The sequence below is a fragment of the Anolis carolinensis genome, chromosome 6 (assembly GCF_035594765.1).
Source record: "Anolis carolinensis isolate JA03-04 chromosome 6, rAnoCar3.1.pri, whole genome shotgun sequence".
Classification (NCBI taxonomy): domain Eukaryota; kingdom Metazoa; phylum Chordata; class Lepidosauria; order Squamata; family Dactyloidae; genus Anolis; species Anolis carolinensis.
Window position 1 is genome coordinate 38,976,375 of NC_085846.1, and position 18,349 is coordinate 38,994,723.

Sequence of the window (18,349 nt, forward strand, 5' to 3'; positions counted from 1 at the left end):
ATTTATTTATTTATTTATTTATTTATTTAGCCTTTTTATACCCCACCTTTCTCTACCCTGAAGGGAACTCAAGGCAGCTTACATACGGCAATTATTCAATGCCTTAAACACATAAAAATATTAAAATAAATTGAATTAAAATTAACACATATTAAACATTTAAAAATTGCATTCAATATTGAAATCACACCATTAGTCTCTTTGTGGCATTTGGAAAGAAATGTAGTTCTTGTAGTTCTGATTTTTAAATGTAATTCTGATTTTTAAATTCACTGATGGCTTCATACAGACCCTTCTCTCTCATACTCTCTCTGTTTCAATCTCTCTCTTATTCTTTTTGAGTGCATCTACATTGTCGAAAGAATGCAGTTTGACACCCCTTTAACTGCCATGTCTCAATGCTATGGAATCCGAGGAGTTGCAGTTTGGTGAGGCTCTGGGACTCTTTGGCGGAGAGCCTTTATAAAACTGCAGCTCTCTAGGTACCATAGCATTGAACCATGTGAGCAGTTTGAGCAAGACACACAGTGGCTGAAAACATTCTTGCCCTCCTCCTGGCACAATACCGGCAGGACAGTTCAAAGATCGAAGGAGGAATATCAGGGAGGAGGACTGGAGCAGGATGGGGTGAGCAGACCCATCCGTATGCTAGGAGGACAACTTGAGAATGACCCAGGCCCTGCCCATCCACTACCTTACCTTAATCCAGGCCCTCTGCCTCCTGGGTCCAACTCACCCAGCATGTGCCCGGTCGTCCTCCCTCCCAGCCATATGTCAGGTGTAGACGCATGTCTAGTGTAGGCGCACTACATCCATGTCTGGTGTAGACGCATGTCTAGTGTAGGCACACTACATCCATGTCTGGTGTAGACGCACACCAGACACACTGTTTGTGGCATTTGCGAAGAAAAGACCTGAAAACTAGGTAGTTCCTGATCCCACTTTTTAAATCGAATCTGCTTCAGGGTTTGGTCTGAACTTTAAAGCAGTTATCTGTGTTTCTGAACCCATTTGGTGATAGCCTGTGCCACTTTGGATAAGTCCTTTATAGATTTGGAGTAAAACCCGTAGTGCATTTGCTAATGGAAACCACCAGCCATTGTTGCCCAAATTATTCACATACAAAAATCCCCATTGACCTGCCAAGCTCTGCTTGCTCTGTTTTCCTTGCCAGCATCTCAAGCAAAATCTCCAAATGTGAGAAGACAGCATCAATCAGGTGGTTAGGAAAGGCTTTGTCATTCCTGCTCTGTGGAGCAATGCTTGCAAGGCTGAGAGATGAATGGCTGCAAAGTTTCCAGCTTCTAGCTTAGTCACGTTGCGACTTGACTAGTATTGCTTACAGCCCTCTGTCCCAAGTTGGTGACTTGGTGGCTGTCATGTGCTCACAGCAGTCTTTTTCCCAGAACTGTTAATCAAAAGAAGGAAAAATCTGACCACCTTTCAGTTGTGTAGTTTTAAAGGACTTATAGCTGGAGAATAAAGCTGTGTGCCTGCATCATTCCTAACATCAAGGTGAGTCTTTCGGTAATGCTACCTCAACCTGCTATAGCACTGAGAGATCTGTTTGCACAACTGTGGCACTATATCATGGTTGTGCCTATGTGTGCTTTTGATTTGTTTAAAAACAGTACGAAGGAGTTAGGATTGTAACATGGAAGATTTTGCTTTCAAACCTGGGAATGGTTATAGATGACTTGAGAGCTTTTTGTGCCTTTGTTTCCCTGTTTGATCCCAATTGTTGTAATACAAGTTGGGCCAGTTATGCATGGGAAAAGTTATCATTGCATTTCAGAGACTTGTGATTTTTTTTTTAACTAAGCATTTGAAGTGTTTTGCTTTCCACTACTTGAGAAATGACCTCCTTCAGCAAAATTCGTCTCCCTTCCCCTCAGCCACTTGTCTGTCTTTTCTTCCCCTGTTAGTTTGCAAAATCATTCGGTGCCTCAGAGGCAGGCTTACTCTGGCTCTCAGCCTGGTGTTTTTCAAGAGGAAGGACATATGTTCGTTGGCAGCAGCCCAGCTTTCTGTTATAGAAAGTGCTGAGGCAACGGGATATTGATTCCAGGTTTGTTGGGAACAGCAGGCAGAGGATTGTCAGCAAACAACATGAAATTGTGGTGAGATCCTGTCAATAGTTGGTCTCCTATGCATTGGTGTATGTGTATAAATATTGGGCTTTGAATGGAAACTCAAATAGTTCTGGAGTCAGATGCCAAAGCTTAGGAAAGTTACTTTCTTTGGACTACAGCTCTCCTAATCTCCCAACCAGCGTCAGGACTGTGGAGTTGTAGTCCAAATAAGTAACTTTTCTGAACTGTGCTTATGAAATCCACACCAGAAGAGTATGACACTGCTGAATTAATGAGGTACAGTAGACTCTCAGTTAACTGGAACTCTTAAACAACCAGTAAAAATGTATGATTGCCATTTAACCAAAATTGCATACTGTGTTCACAAAGCTGTTTTTATAATACAGTAAAATTGTGTTACATTAAGTTTGTCTTGTCTTTATTTGCATTTAATTAATGTACCTTCGGGTGAGAAGGGCCGGGTATAAATGTTGTAAATAAATAAATAAAATGTCTATATTCATTTCAAGTCAGTAGAGATTTTATGGTATGATATAGCTTGGGGTGTTGTACTACGCCTATTTTAAATAGTAACTCTCAGGCAACCAGAAGCTACATTTATCCAGTATCTACCAATCCCCATGAGTGCCAGTTAACTGAGAGTCCACAGTACATGTTTCTTTCATTGCTTTGTGTATTCTGTGGCTGAGTCCTGGCAATAACTCTCTGCTCTTTTTTTTATATCACAATAGATTTCCCAATAAATATATTTCAATCACAGCTGAATATTTAATGCTTGAATTGTTTACAATAGAATTGTGCTGATTTGTTTTAAGTCCCTTGTGGCTAGAACAGGCTCTAAAACTAAAAGTCATCCATCAAATTAATTTCTTGAGAACAGAAGGAGATAGCCTCAAGCAGACTTTAGAAGGCAGAATTGGCAGTGTCTAGAAAACAGTTGATGCTTGGGAGCAGTTCAGAGTGAAAGCGTTTCCAAACATGTGTACAGAGACTAAACTTAATACAGCCTGGCTCAACTCTCTTAGAAGTCTTACAGATGTGTCAGGAGTGCAGATTTTGCCACTTGAAGGCGAAGGGGGGATTCTGCTTGAACACTAAGACCCTCCATGCCAGAGTTGAATCCTGGAATTGAAAACAGGTTACAGAACTCATCCATTATGTATTTCATCTTTGCTTGCAGCATCTGTATGATAGAGACCTTGAAGAATTACTTCGTACCAGTGGTCTGTCTAGCGATTAAGTTTCCCCAGAGCAAGCTACACTTGCTATCCAATGAATGCACTGCTAAGTTTATTTCTATTTTGCAAATCCTGTGGTTCTCAGTCAGCCAAAATGTCATGTTGTTGGGGCTAAATGTGAAAAGTTGCCTTTGCCCATCCTTTAATAAAGCAGAAAATTTTCCAGTACTGTACAGCAGTACCTAAGTTATGAACAAGATAGGTTTTATAGGTTTGTTCTTAAATGGAACTTGTTTTTAAGTTGTAACAAGTACATTTTTAAAGTGTAACTCCAGCCAAAAATGTATATATATTAGCTTTGGATAGCATAAGAATAGAATAACACCTCTGTAGTGTTTGTTTTGGTGTCTGTGCCCTTATTGCTGTCTGTGCCCTTATTAGAACTTGTGTGCCAATTCCGCCCGCACCTTGGGAAGTCAGACTTGGCCATGGTGGTCCACACTCTCATTATATCTCGTATAGACTATTGCAGCACGCTTTTTGTGGGGTTGCCTCTGAGACTGTTTGGAAGCTTCAGTTAATCAAACGGGTGGCAGCCAGATTCCTTACTGGAGCAGGGCACAGGGAGCATACAAACCCCCCCCCCCCCCGTTGTGTCAGCTTTATTGGCTGCCAATTTGCTACTGAGCACAATTCAAAGTGCAGACTTTAGCCTATAAAGCCCTAAACGGTTCCGGTCCAGCTTACCTTTATGAACCAGTGTGAGCATTAAGATCAGCCAAGGAGGTCCTGCTCTAGGTCCCATGGCCTTCTCAGGTGTGCTTAGTGGGGACAAGAGACGGGGCCTTCTCGGCGGTAGCCCCTCGACTGTGGAACTCCCTCCCCAGCAAGATTAGATCAGCCCCCTCCCTCCTGGCATTTAGGAAGCAGCTCAAAACTTGGTTGTGTAAACAGGCATTCGATGAATAACACCAATACGCAAGCAGCTAAAGAAATCATGGGATTGATGCAATGTTTAAATGTCTTCATGCTTAATGTTTAAATGTTTTTATTGTTATGCTGTCAACATATGTCGTTTTTTAAATAATTTAATTTATGGCTCTATGTGATCATTTTTAGATGTGTAATGTTTTATATGTTTATATAGATGTGAGGCATTGAATCTTTGCCACGTATAATGCTGTACACCTCTTTGAGTCCCCCCAGGAGTGAGAAAAGTGGTTTATAAATGAATTAATTAAATAAATAATAAATATTCATAAGATTTCACCTTTTCATCCCTGTGATAATTGGATATTGAAAGAAATGGCTTGTCGTGGGAACAAGGATTGGGGTTAAAGCTTCAGTAGAAGACTCTTTTCCCCATGAGAACTCTTTCAGAAATGAATTTCCCTTCCTTGTCTCACCCTCATTCTGAACTATGAATCGTTTGTAAATCATTTGTTTGTAACTCAGGGACAGCCTGTATTTTATTTCTACAGTTTAACTTTATTTTGCTGGGATATAACTGTAAGATCTTCAGTTTCATCTGCTCATTCTACCATATTTATCAGTTCTGCTTCAAGTTAAGAAAAATGTGATTCCGCACAAGTAACTGAATATCCTGTTTCTCTGATGGATTGTATGTCAGTCTGTAGATACAAGCAACGTACTAGATTTGGTTTTGATTACTGATTCTTGTGACTGACTGGGAACTGAAAGATTTTGCAAAATCAACACAAGACAGGCTATTTTGGGATATAGAACATATACCCTCATTGTATGCAAAAATGCATTCTACCCCAGAGTTACAGTCCCAGCTCATTCCATAACTCAATCTCATGCATTCAGTGGGATTTTACTTGGTTTCTTGAGATGGAAGAGAACCAATCTGGCCCACCCTACCATTTTCAGACTTCTGATTATCAGAGATCACCAGTAAATGCAGGTGCCGTAGGCTATATTTTGGATAAAGGAGCTGATAAAAGCACCTCTGGGTATTCCTTGCCTAAGAACGAATTGTGAAATGTATGGAATCATCATAAAACAACAGGTGACTTGAAGGCACAAACATATACATAGCCAGAGCAAGGCAAACAGCAGTGCATTGATGGCTTTTTCATGTCCCTCTGGATGATAGATCAGAGCTTTAGGAGAAGTGCCGCCTCTGGCTGCTGTGCTCAGCTTGTAAAGTTGCAGCGTTCAGAGTTCAGGAAGTCTCGTGACGGGTCTAGCCTGGAAGTCAAGGGGCTTAATCTCCACTCCGCCCCCTTCTCCCCAGGTAGCTGTGCAGTTTTTGCCAGAGGCTCTCATTGTTCCATGGTCCTGCCAAGGCTCTCCATCTGCCCTCAGCAGATCAGCAAGGTAGTGCTTGTGTTCCAGTGAGTTCCCAGGTGAGTGGTGAAGAACATCTGCTTGCCAGTTTTACCTGTCTGTGACTGGTAAAAGGGCTTAACAGGGAGCCAAAGGGGAGGGAGACTTGTAATACATGAATAGCCACATCGCAGCCTTGGAAATCAGAGATTGGGCAAGCTACAAACAGGATGCTGAGCATTCAGTGAAATTTATGTTGTGAAGATGGTACAGGTTCTTTGACATATGTTAAGTGTATTCTGATGTTGGGAAAGAAATTTTGTGGCTGGTCAGACGGGGGAAAGGACACATTTCTCTGAGGATTTTCAGGAGCGGTGTCCTGTAAATACACCTCCTCGTTGGTATTCTGGACTCTGGATTGGACTGTTTGATGTTTTTGGGCTCATTCGAGTAGATGCTGCCACTGCCTAATGCATTTATGCTAGAATGAATGCAACTTAACAGTGGCTCAATGCCGTCGAACCATGGGAGATCTAGTTTGGTGAGGCATCACCAGCACTCTTTGGCAATGAAGGCTAAGGACCTTTTAAACTGCAACTCCCATGATTCCACAGTATTGAGCTACAGCAGTTAAAGTGGCATCAAACTAAATTCATTCTACAGTATAGATCAGACATGGGCAATCCTTGGACCTCCAGATGTTTAGGACTTCAACTCCCACAGTTCTTAACAGTCCAAAACACCTGGAGGGTCAAGGTTTGCCCATGCCTGGTATAGATGCACCCTTAGTCAGGCTGATCTGTGATTCTAGAGTAGAAACAAGAAATCTTTTTCATGGGAAAGTGGATAATAATCTTTATCCTCTTGCTATCAGGTTTGTTTTATTGCCATTGCTTTAATGTTGTTTTGTATTTTATGTTATGTTCATTTTGGTTATTGGATTGGATGGTTTAAAAGTGACTGCATGCATGGAGAAAAATACTACATACAAGAAGGTACCATTACACTATCAGGTAATGAGGCTTGGAAAAAATACTTTAAAAAAATAGTGCTGTACTATGGCTGGGTGGTAAATGGGAAATCTATAAAACCAGTGCTTCTTCCCAGTCAGCCAGTAGCCTCCCAATGCCAGCCCTCTAAATGCCAGCTGGATATCTGCATAGGCTTCCAGTTCCTCACCTTAACATCATAGTTGTTAAGAACGGATGGAAGGCAGATTGAGATTTATTTGCATATCTCTGAGTGATTTGCAGTCATTCAGCTCACTGGTTTCACAATAGCACCAGTAATTCAATCTTTCCCCATTCAAAACTTTCCTGATTAAATCAAGGAAGCTTGGAGGCTGGGGTCTAGGATTAAATTCATGCTTGAAAGGATTTGGGTGTGAGAGTCACTAAAGAAACAGAAATACTATTGGGCTCTGCACATGCTCCAAGGCAAATTGTTCTGTAATGTTGAGCTCCCTTTTCTGGAGCATCAAATTAGCTACGAACACTGGACCTCAGTGAAACAAATTAGTTTCCTTTTATCCTCAGTTCTATTTGTTTGTATTTACAGTTACATAAACCAGAGGCACTTGTTCTAGATTGATTTAGAGTTCAGAACTGTGGTCTTGTTTATGTTCATCTTTCTCTTTCTTGTTTTGTGCTTATAAATCATTTCTGACTTATGATAACCCCAAGGCAAACATATCACGAGGTTTTCTTGGCAAGATTTCTCCACTGCTGCTGGATCCTAAATATTCTTAAGACACAAGGTTCTATCTGTTGTCTGATCTCAAAAGCTAAGCACAGCCAGGCCTGGTTAGCACTTGGATGGGAGACCACAAGGCAATTCCAGGCATGTAGGTTTGTTTCTGAGGAAAGCAGTTGTAAATTACCTATGATTATTTCTTGCCTAAGAAAACTATATTGTATTTGTGGGATCGAAATGATTTAAGGTGCATACTCTACTGAGTCAGATTAAAGGACCACAGTATCTAGTCCACTGTCCTGTTCTTACAATGGTCCACCAAATGCTTATGGAAACCCAAAAGAGGTATGTGAATACAGGAACCACTCTGTTTGTGTTCCCCAGCAATTCGTTTTCAAAGTATTTTTCCCTCTGATAGTGGAGATCATTAACCATGATTACTAGCCATTGATAGCATTTCCCACCACAGATTTCTCTACCCTCCTCCCCATGCCATCCAGGTTGTGAAACTATAGGTAGATTGCTGTCCATGTCATTATGTGCTATGTGAAGAACTGCTGCCCTGTTGTCTGTATTCCAGGTGTAGTCATACCATAGATGAATGACATAATGGCACTGGCAGTCATTTTCAAATTGATTTATTAATGAAATGCTAGAGTCTGAGTGCTCTTAGAGTCATGTTATATATTTCTATTAGATTACTGTTTTGATATTTAAGTTCTTTGAGAATTTTTAGCTAGATATCATCTTCACTCAGTGATGTTTTCAGTTTTTTTTGTTTGTTTGTCAATAAGTTTTAGAACTGTATATCTTGGACACCACTATTTGTCCCAGTTCTTCAGACATCTATACAGAACATATGCCATATCTGTCGCCCTCTGCTTTCCAATAGAAAACCACGGCAATCATATCTAAGAAACTGCAGTTGATGTGATCTGTCCAATGCAATTTTCTGAATTAGCACTTCAAATAAGCCCAAGAACAGGCCTAAAAATCAGAAAACCAAGATTTCTATTAATAGTGTAGTGCACATGTGTCAAACTGAAGATCCATGGGCCGAATCTGGCCTACTATGTCATTTTATGTGGCCCTCCAGATGCTGAACTATAACTCCTGTATTCCTAGTCATTAGACATCATGACTAGAGCTGATGAGAGTTGTTATACAGTAACATATGGAAGGCTGCAGTTTGTTTTGTTTAGTCATTCAGATATGCATTCAGATGCAAGGCTTGTGGATATGGTGTCCGACATTAAAATGTCATTTAACCTTTCCTCCGAGAGCCACAATGGCTGTTGGTCTGCAGTTTGCATTAACCCCCAGTCCACATGGTGGATCATCAAAAATTATAGGAGTTGTCATTCAGTAACACCTGGACACCCAAACTGAGTATAAAAAGAGCACTAACCACTATATGTGTATGTGTGTGGGGGGGGGGGGGGTGGCCCTGTGTGTCCACGGATTCTCTGTCCATGGATTCAGTGGCCTGTTGAAGGCAACCATAAGGCTGGTGTGGCTCTCATGAAAATGAGTTTGACACCCCTGGTATAACAGAGACCAGGGTCAGATTTGGGGGAAGGGATTTCATTTTTTTTTTTTTGGTAAACCATGCCATCCACAGAGTATCCTAAAACATAAAATGCTGCCCACATCTGCCATACCTGCCCATTCCTGCTCTGGGGTTGGTGTCAAATTATTATAATATGCCACTGTTTTCTGCATGTCCAAATTTCCTATGAAATTTATATTTTTTCTTTAAAACTAAGTATGCCATCTCCCCAACCTTTGCTTAGACTTTTCTAACATTACTACAAAAGCATCTGTATACAGTGCCTCTCTTCAGAAGTCCCTGGTATGTGCATTTTCTTCTGTAGCCCTTCAGATTCTTTGACTGACTGTTGTATTTTACTATATATTTATAACCAATTTCTTCTCGACTTCCTGGGAGCAATCAAAAACTTTGGCTCCATTGGGGCTGGATCTACACTGTCATATAGTCCAGATTATCAAAGCAAATAATCCACATTATTTGCTTTGAACTGGATTATGTGAATTTGCATTGCCATATAATCCAGTTCAGAGCAGATACTCTGGATTTTTATGGCAGTGTAGATCCATCTTGGGTAATGTTAACTCAAAGCAGAAACTACTCAGTTCCTGACATTTTCCTCTCAGGGTCTAATTTATCTAAACCATCTTTTTGTTTGCTTCTCCCCAGGTTAACATGTGATTCCAGAGATAGGCAAAAGCAGAGATAAGACATGCATTCCAACCACACAACTGAGAATGGATGCCAGTCTCAGGAAGTTACCCAGGTGAGCTATGGAGGTTGAAATTTCCTTGGCCATGGGATTATGAGACCTTTTATTTATTTATTTATTTATTTATTTATTTATTTACAGCATTTATATTCTGCCCTTCTCACCCCGAAGGGGACTCAGGGTGGATCACATTACACATATAGGCAAACATTCAATGCCTTTTTGACATAGGACAAAGATAAACATAGCTCCGAACGGGCCTCGAACTCATGACCTCCTGGTCAGAGTGATTGATTGCAGTTAATTGCAGCTGCTTTGCTCTCCCGTCTGCGCCACAGCCCTGGGCCATTTGCAAAGAAGAAGCTGGATGAAACCTTGAAGTGATAATAATACATTTTGGGAAATTCTTCTATGACTCCTTTCCATCCCATTGGGGATTCAGTGGAAAAAATGTATGATTTCTTCCACAGCCTATGATGGTGACACTCGAACCCTTACTCCTTGTCTCTTAAGAAAAATGGGTTGAACCAATTTTGATACGCAATTATAGTGTGATCATGCCATAGTCCCATCCTATGCAATCCTGGAGTTTGTAATTTGGTGACATACTGAAGCACTTTCGGCTGAAAATGCTAGATGGCCCTCCCTCAACTGCAAATTCCTATATTCCACTTTAACAGATCATTGGGCAGTTAAAGTGGAATAATAGCACTATAACTCTTTAATGTGAAACAGAGCAATGGCAATTAAAGTTGGATATGGTAATAGCTCTATAAAACTGTAATGTGAATGGTCTTTACTCTATGACTCACTTTGAATGTAGCTAATTGAGAACACTCTTATATTTCCAAATAGGACACTGCCATTATTAATAAATTGCCAACTTCTACCTCCTTCATTGCCTACATTTTCTTCTGGATATCTATACTCAATTGTTCAACTTACTTTGCAACCTTACAGTAGATCTCATAGCATCTATACTTTCGTGTCCCCACACTGAACTTCTCACCTCCTAGCTTATAAAATGCCTCTACTGGGCTTAAGTCAGTAGTGAGATAGGGAAAAGTCAGGCAAAAAGTAGGATTAAATTGCCACACATGCCCACATTTTTGTATAGGTTGAGTATCCCTTATCTAAAAGATTTGAGACTAAAAGTATTCCAAATTTTAGTTTTTTAATTGTCCAGTTTATTCCTTACACAAACAGAGAAAAGGGCAAAATGCTTACTGACATTAAAAATAGGAGTTAAGCATGAAGTGATTAGATGAGGAGAGCAAAGTGTATCGCTGTCCAGATATGATTGGACTGGAACATCATCAGCCCCAGACAGCATAGCCAATGGTAATGCTGGGTTTTGCTGTCCTACAACTGCTGAAGGGCCACACATTCCTTTTTCCTGAGTTAGGTTATCACCAGGACAGGCAATGTCAATTGTCTCAAGCAATTTACATCACATGAGGCAAATAAAGAACCTCTTTAGGTGATCTGCTTTTCCTGATTGGATAAAACAAGTTTAACTAAATCTTTACTAAATCGGGAAATTCCAAAAATGGTCCGATGACTTAGGCAGAATATATGGTTATAAGATTATCATACAATAAGCAGTGCAGTAAATAAATATATCAGGTTGTCCTTCCTACTCAGACAATGTGTGCAAAAATATGGCTCAAATTGTACTTTGGTAAATTTACCATTAGAAATGAAATGTGACTGTTTCAAAGCACAAATCTGGTCATTATAGCTTTTGGCATCATGGCCTTAGGATGACGATATCAAAAGGAAAACAAGGAATTAGAGATGAATTTCAGGGTTGAGTGCAATTTCTTCTTGACTTGCATCCAAACACATCACTTAAAAATTCAACTGAGTGCCATAACTGGGGGTATTTTCTAACCCTGATGAGAATTCTTACGTATTTGGACCTATAAAAATCCCTTGTGGTTGTAGGTGTGTTTATGAATACTGAATCAAGGATCTTCCACAATATTCAGAAAGCATATGTTCATATGAAGTAGAAAAAGTTTTTTTTTTTGTTGTTGCCAGCCCTTCTTAACTGAAAAAAATAATTATGAAATTCAGTCTCCTATCTTGGAATGTGGTGGAGGTTCACGTGGAACTGTAGTGCTCTAGGATGCCACCAAATGTAAGACACACATTAATTTCAGTATCACCAACAGAAAATAAGATATATATACAGTGTAGCCTCACTTATCACTGGGGTTAGGTTCCAGGACCACCCGCAATAAGTGAAAATCCATGAAGTATGGACACTATATTTATTTTAATATTAATACATTATTTTAGCAGTTATACACTATTTTAAGTCTTTATCAACCAATCATGTGTGGATAAATCGCCTCCTTCTTCTCCCGTTGCCATTTGGGCTCTTTTTCTCTCTCTTCAGCTTCTCCTTCCTCCCTTCCTTAGGCTGTAAATTGTAATTTTTTAATGATTTATAATAGTCTTTTAGAGTATATTGAAAAACCGCAAAACAGCAACTCTGCGAAAAGTGAACCGCGAAGAAGTGAGGGAACACTGTGTGTGTGTGTGTGTGTGTGTGTGTATATGTGTGTATATATATATATATATATATATATATATATATATATATATATATAGCACCTGCGATTCTATGATGCACCCAGTTTTAGAGATGTATATATGGGGGGAGAGTGTGTCTTAGAATTGAAGAAAGACATTAGTACATAATAGTGTTTTCTGTGTAAGGGCCTTAGTTTCAGAATTCTCTTCCATATCTTGTTAAATATCTTTTTGAGCTGCTATTCATAGGGCTTAAAACACATTACATTAGTGGAGGTCCTACCAGTCTCCATAGCATTATATTCAATAACATTGAGAGCAGGGAAGGAGTCCTCTTATTTTGACTCAACCTAATATAGTCTGTCTTCTCTGTTGCTGTAGTTGATCAAGAAGCACCTGGTGAACTCCATCAAGGCCTTGCAGAAACATTATGTGACCTCTGATGCCCTTGTCACCAGCGATGACGGGGACGCTAACACCCTCTGCTGCGCACTAGAGGCAGTGTTTGTGCATGGTTTGAAGGCCAAGCACATCAAAGCTGGGAGTGGAGCCAAAGGGAGGAAACATGGGGGTCGCCTGTCCCTTCCCCAGCCAGTGTTCTGGGCCCTCTTAAAATCCGTCACACACAGGTGAGACTGTTATTTAGTGGGATGAGAATGTTACCGTCAACAAACTGAACATACTCTTTGTGCTTTAGTATCACTTTAAAGTGTGGGGGAAGTGGTGAATGAGGCAGAAGTGAGACTTCTGTAAACAGAGACTAACTGCAGATTGGTAGTAAAGGGATACAGCTTGTGATAGGTCTCGGGCTCACTTCAAACAAGGCTTTTAAGGTTATAATGATTATAGACCAGAGGTTGGAAAAAGGAACTTTGGAACTACAGCTCATAAAATCATACAGTCGGTATGGTTATGTGGTTGATGAATTCTGGGAGTTGTAAACAAAAAGTTCCTTCCCTAAATTCTGAAACAGTTGTCACTGTTATTAGTTGTCAAAGTGCCTTCAACTTACAGTAGCCCTTTGAGCATGAGACATGGTCAGTAACTGTTCTTTTTGGGTTTGGCAAACTCAGAGCCATGACTACCTTGACTGGCTTGATCCGTCTGTAATGTGATCTACTTCTTCACCTACTGCCTTCTTTTTTACTGAGTATTATCTTTTCCATGGAGTCATGTCATCCCATGATATATCCAAAGTGCAATCATCTTGACTACTAGAGAGTTTGTGATTGATTTGTGCTCAGAGCCATTTATTTGTCTCGTAAGACTCTCCTCCAGTTCCACATTTCAGATGAGTTGATTCTCTTCTCTGTCCAGGTTTTCACACTCGTGCATGGAATACAGATATGTAGCGGCATGGATGAGTCTGACTGATATTTGGTGTTGAATCTATATCAAACAATAAAGAAATTGTGCTGTTATCTGTCTTACTTGTCTCACAATTCCCTAGTGTCTTATGTTAATTTCATTCCTCCTTTAGATTTTTTGAAAATGTCCCCCCTTTTTTTCTGTCATATCCAAATCCACATTCCATAGGGAACTGCAATTTTTGCAGGCCTTATTGTTTCTTTCTCACCTTTCTATATATTTTTTTATTCCCCCTTTTTTCTCTCTCCAGAAACATCATTTCAGAACTGGAACACTTGGACTTCATCAACACAGATGTGGGCCGCTGCCGTGCGTGGCTCAGATTGGCCCTGAATGATGGCCTGATGGAGTGCTACCTGAAACTCTTGCTCCATGAAAAGGCCCACCTCTGCGAGTATTACCATTCACCAGCTCTGCTTCTGGACATGGAGGAGGTTGAGTTCCTCCTCACTTACCTGCAGGGCTTGTCCTCCCTGGCTTTTGACCTCTCTTACAAGTCTGCAATTCTGAACGAATGGACCATCACACCATTATCTTTGTCGGGTCTTTGCCCGGCCTCAGAAATGCCAGAGCCTCTTGTGGGCTTGACAGTCCGGAGGAAGGAATCCCTGGGCTCCCTCTCCCAGTCTTCTGGCTCCGATGAAGTCGAAGCACACTCAGCCATCCTGCCTGTCACTAAAAGCCGACAAGGGAACAGACTTACATCATCCAACTTGAGCATCAGCACAACAAGCTCGTCACAGCTCTCTTCCAGCCTGGGCTCTGACAGTCTTCTACCTGGGACATCCGCCTACACTCAAAGCCTTGACAGAGGTGGGGAGCCCAAGGTGGATGACTCTGAACATGGTATAGCAACAAAAAAAGACCTGGACCAGTCCCTTGAAAAGTGAGTATACAATGAATAACATGGAACTTATAATACTTTAGTTCTGCAGTGATCCCCCACAAAAAAATAATGAAAACCATGGAAGCACCTCAGTGGAAAACATCATGTTATTTAAAAAAGGATTTGCTGGAAACCAGTTACAGTAGAGTCTCACTTATCCAAGGTTCTGGATTATCCAATGCATTTTTGTAGTCAATGTTTTCAATACATTGTGATATTTTGGTGCTAAATTCGTAAATACAGTAATTACAACATAATATTACTGCATATTGAACTACTTTTTCTGTCAAATTTGTTGTATAACATGATGTTTTGGTGCTTAATTTGTAAAATCATAACCTAATTTGGTGTTTAATAGGCTTTTCCTTAATCCCTCCTTATTATCCAAGAATTTTGCCTATCCAAGGTTCTGCCACCCCTTTTAGCTTGGATAAGTGAGACTCTACTGTACCTGGTTGGCTAGACCAATATGTGAAAATCAACTGACCTCCCCTTCTGCATCCCATTTATAACAGGTGTCAGTATTCTATCTAAACATTAGGAAGAATTTCTTTGCTATAGGAGTTGTTTGACAGAGAAATAGATTGCAACAGAGAGTGGGGCAGACTCCCCTTCTTTGGAGGTCTTTAAACAAAGGTTATATAGGCATCTTTCAAGAGTGCTTTGGTTGCACATTGCTGCATGATGGGTTGAGCTAGATCAGATTCACAGTAGTTGTTCAACATTCCCTTTTGAATGTTTTTGACACTGTTGCTCATCCCGGTGCCCTCCAAATGAAGTATAATTCCCATCCTTCCCTACCGGCATGGCCAATAGTGAAAGGTGCAAAGAGTTGTAATTCATAACATCTGGAGGGCTCCTGGAGAATAGAGGCTACTTGATGATATTACAGCAGTTCAATCATTGACCAATGATGTCAGATATGTGTGTGTGTGTGTGTGTGTGTGTGTGTGGTCTACCCAGTCAGAATTTGTCCAGTCTGTAAAAACAGGGACAGTGCCCAACCACAAAACATTTTTGTGAAATCAAACGACTCCGAATGCCTTATCTGGTGTGCATATGTGTGTGTGTGTGTGTGTGTGTGTGTGTATCACATACATACATACACACACACACACACACACAGGCACCAAATAAAGCATTCAGAGTTGTTTGACTTCACAATAATCTTTTGTGGTTGGGCACTGTCCCTGTTTTTACAGACTAGACAAATTCTGACTGAGTGGACCTGATAAACTCAGTAACTGAATAGTTAAAGAGGAATCAAACTTATGACTGAGGCTGGATCTACACTGTCATATAATGCAGTTTCAAGATGCGGTTTAACTGCATTGAACTGGATCATATAGCAGTGTAGACTCATATAGTTCAGTTCAAGCAGTTAAACTGCATTCTGAAGCTGCATTGTTTGGCAGTGTAGATCCAGCCTGAGTCTCAACATACTGTCTGTTTCATTACTCTCTGTGTGATTGCTAGCTTTACTCCACCCATAAAAAGTCTAAATAATGAAAAGTAAAGTCTTATATTGTAACATTGTATCCAGCTCAACTCATAATTCATTTTTATACATGCTGAATCAACTGTCTTCAGATGGTGCCGTATTAATGTATTAGTAATTAATGCAGAGATAGGAATCATATCGCCCTCCAGATTTTGTTGAACAGCGTTCTTCACCATTGTTGAGACTGTCTAGGACGATGGGGAGCCACAGTCCCAACAGCTTCTGGTTCCCAAATTTGAATTAATAGGTGTGTTGAGAAAAAAAAGTATGTTTTTAGAAAAGACAAGGAAAGCAACACAACGGGAAGGCAAAGTTACAGCATCCACTTGGAGAATGGCTTCAAATGCTGAGGTGTTAAGAGTTGCACGACACCAGCGACAATGCAATAGGAGAGGGTGATAATACCGGTAACTGCTCTCTCAGTTTGTGGAAATGTTGTGGGATAGCAACCTTGTGCGGTAAAGTTCACTAAGTGACTGATGGCCATGTGATAATTCAAGGCTTACCCAAATGCCACATGCCAGAGATGTGATTGCCAGAGTCACATTTTCCTTTCATGCATTTTGCTTAAACTTCTTTCTTTTTTTATTTCCTTCAAGGGTGTTAGCGGAATTCAACAAAGCCCAGAGAGAGTCAGAATCCATAGGAGTGAAGGAAGATCACCCTTTACCAGAACCTTCCCTACTAGAGCACCCTTGTCCTCGTGTCACCCGTTTTTGCACTACGCAGCTTCCTCGAAATGAAACAGCCGAATGCCTTGCGGACATCAAATTGCCTCTTCCAACAACAAATTCTCAGCTTCCGAGTCAGAGTAGTTCACATAAAACTGGAGAAGCAGCCGTAAATAATAAGATTAATCAGCCAATTTTAACGCTCTTCAGTGAAACAGACGCATCTCAGACTCATCCAACTGCCAATGGAGGAGCTAAAGAGGAGAACAGTCACACGAATAACCAGGAGGGAAGCCACCCAGGGACAGGAAAACTTCTCTCACCAGCGACCTCTTTGGTAGGAATTGCTTTTGTTAGCCATCACTATATATAGTGAGAGGGATTTCTCAGTCCTTGTGCAGCCAAAGGCAACATCCAAACACAAATGGGACATGTTGATAGGCTTGAGGGACTTCGGGCATTACCTAAAAGAGTATTTAGGTGGAGAAAGTAGGGAACCCTAACCCTAACCCAAAACCATCCAAACTAGCTGTTCAGTTCCCACTAATGCTGACTCTTAAACCAGAGTGGAATGGAGAGGCGCCTTGTACAGGGATGATGAAAGGGCAATGCTATAGGCCTCTCTCTCTCTCTGTATGTGTGTGTATATATATATATATTTATATATATATATACACACACACACACACATATATATATATATACACATAATAATAATATATTCTTATACCTGCACACTCGCGCGCATGCGCAAACGCACATGCACACACACACATATATATGTATTAAAATCTGGAATCTAAGAACCTGAGGTGAGAGTTTTTCCAGCTTGGGAGCTGATCCTGCATTCACTGACTTTACAAAGTTAAAAGTAGGAGAGTTGTCATGCTTGCTTCATCCGTAAATAGACTTGGGCAGTGAATCAGTTCTGTCTATGAAGCAGTTAAACACCTTTCCTTGCAACTAAATCAGAACTTCCTGTCTTGGATTCAATTTCCCCCACAACTCCAGCCACAAAGTGCCATCAGACAAGGCTTTTGTCACGTCTGGTGGTCAGCCAGTCACTGCACAGCATGTGATGTCATCCTGCCTAGAGCATCCCTAGGTTCTCCTAGGCTCAAGATTTCAGACCTGAGTCTCACAACTAATCTATGTAGTCCTGCACCTTGATTGTGTTCCCCTGGTATTTTTTCGAGGTATAAATTCTTAGCCCTTTTCACACTGGGCAGCCGTGGGTTTTGTCTCCACCTCAAGCTACTCATGTCTAAAATAGGCATATTAATAATGTGCCCTGCAAGATTAAGTAAAACAAAAAAAATCCATATAGAGCTAAATACATATTTGAAATTCCTTGGCTCCACAATTAGATCTGCATTGAAAACTCAGCCTAGAATTTTGCATCGAGGGTAAAAGCACTTTATACATGATTGATTAGAGTGACATCCAGAGTGATAAAAGGGCTTAAACATTTTTTTTTGAAAAAGTTTCAAAAGTTCTGCTTTCTTCTGCAAAACTGCTTTCAAATGAGTCATCAGACTGAGACCCTTTCTATATTGTCATATAATGCAGTTGATCAAAGCACATAATCCACATTATCTGCTTTGCATTGATTATATGAGTCTACACTGTAATATAATCCATTTCAAAGCAAATAATCTGGAATTTATATTGCAGTGTTGAAGAGGTCTGGATCTTTAGCCCTGGAGTCATTGATCCTGTTTGGTATCCTTGTCATGTGTGTATATATATACCTTGCTTGTAGTGCCAGAGACGAACAGAATGGCTCGGGCCCCTTCTACACTGCCATATAAAATCCAGATTATCTACTTTGAGCTGGATTATATGGCAGTGTAGACTCAGATAATC

The 18,349-nt window shown here is 40.5% G+C and overlaps 1 protein-coding gene across 5 annotated transcripts in view; it reads left to right on the forward strand.

Moving 5' to 3' along the window:
- The window catches only part of plekhm1 (pleckstrin homology and RUN domain containing M1), a 45,579-nt gene that overhangs the window by 10,904 nt on the left and 16,326 nt on the right, over positions 1 to 18,349 (forward strand). For 2 of the 5 annotated variants that reach the window (XM_008113199.3, XM_008113202.3), the window contains exons 2-5: positions 9,474 to 9,570; positions 12,439 to 12,686; positions 13,676 to 14,311; positions 16,412 to 16,820. In XM_008113199.3, the coding sequence (XP_008111406.2) occupies positions 9,517 to 9,570; positions 12,439 to 12,686; positions 13,676 to 14,311; positions 16,412 to 16,820 (1,347 nt within the window). In that variant the 5' untranslated portion in view covers positions 9,474 to 9,516. Of the gene's footprint in view, positions 1 to 1,710; positions 2,121 to 5,531; positions 5,644 to 9,473; positions 9,571 to 12,438; positions 12,687 to 13,675; positions 14,312 to 16,411; positions 16,821 to 18,349 lie in introns of those variants that run through there. The other 3 variants (XM_008113201.3, XM_008113200.3, XM_008113203.3) reach the window with 3 other exon arrangements.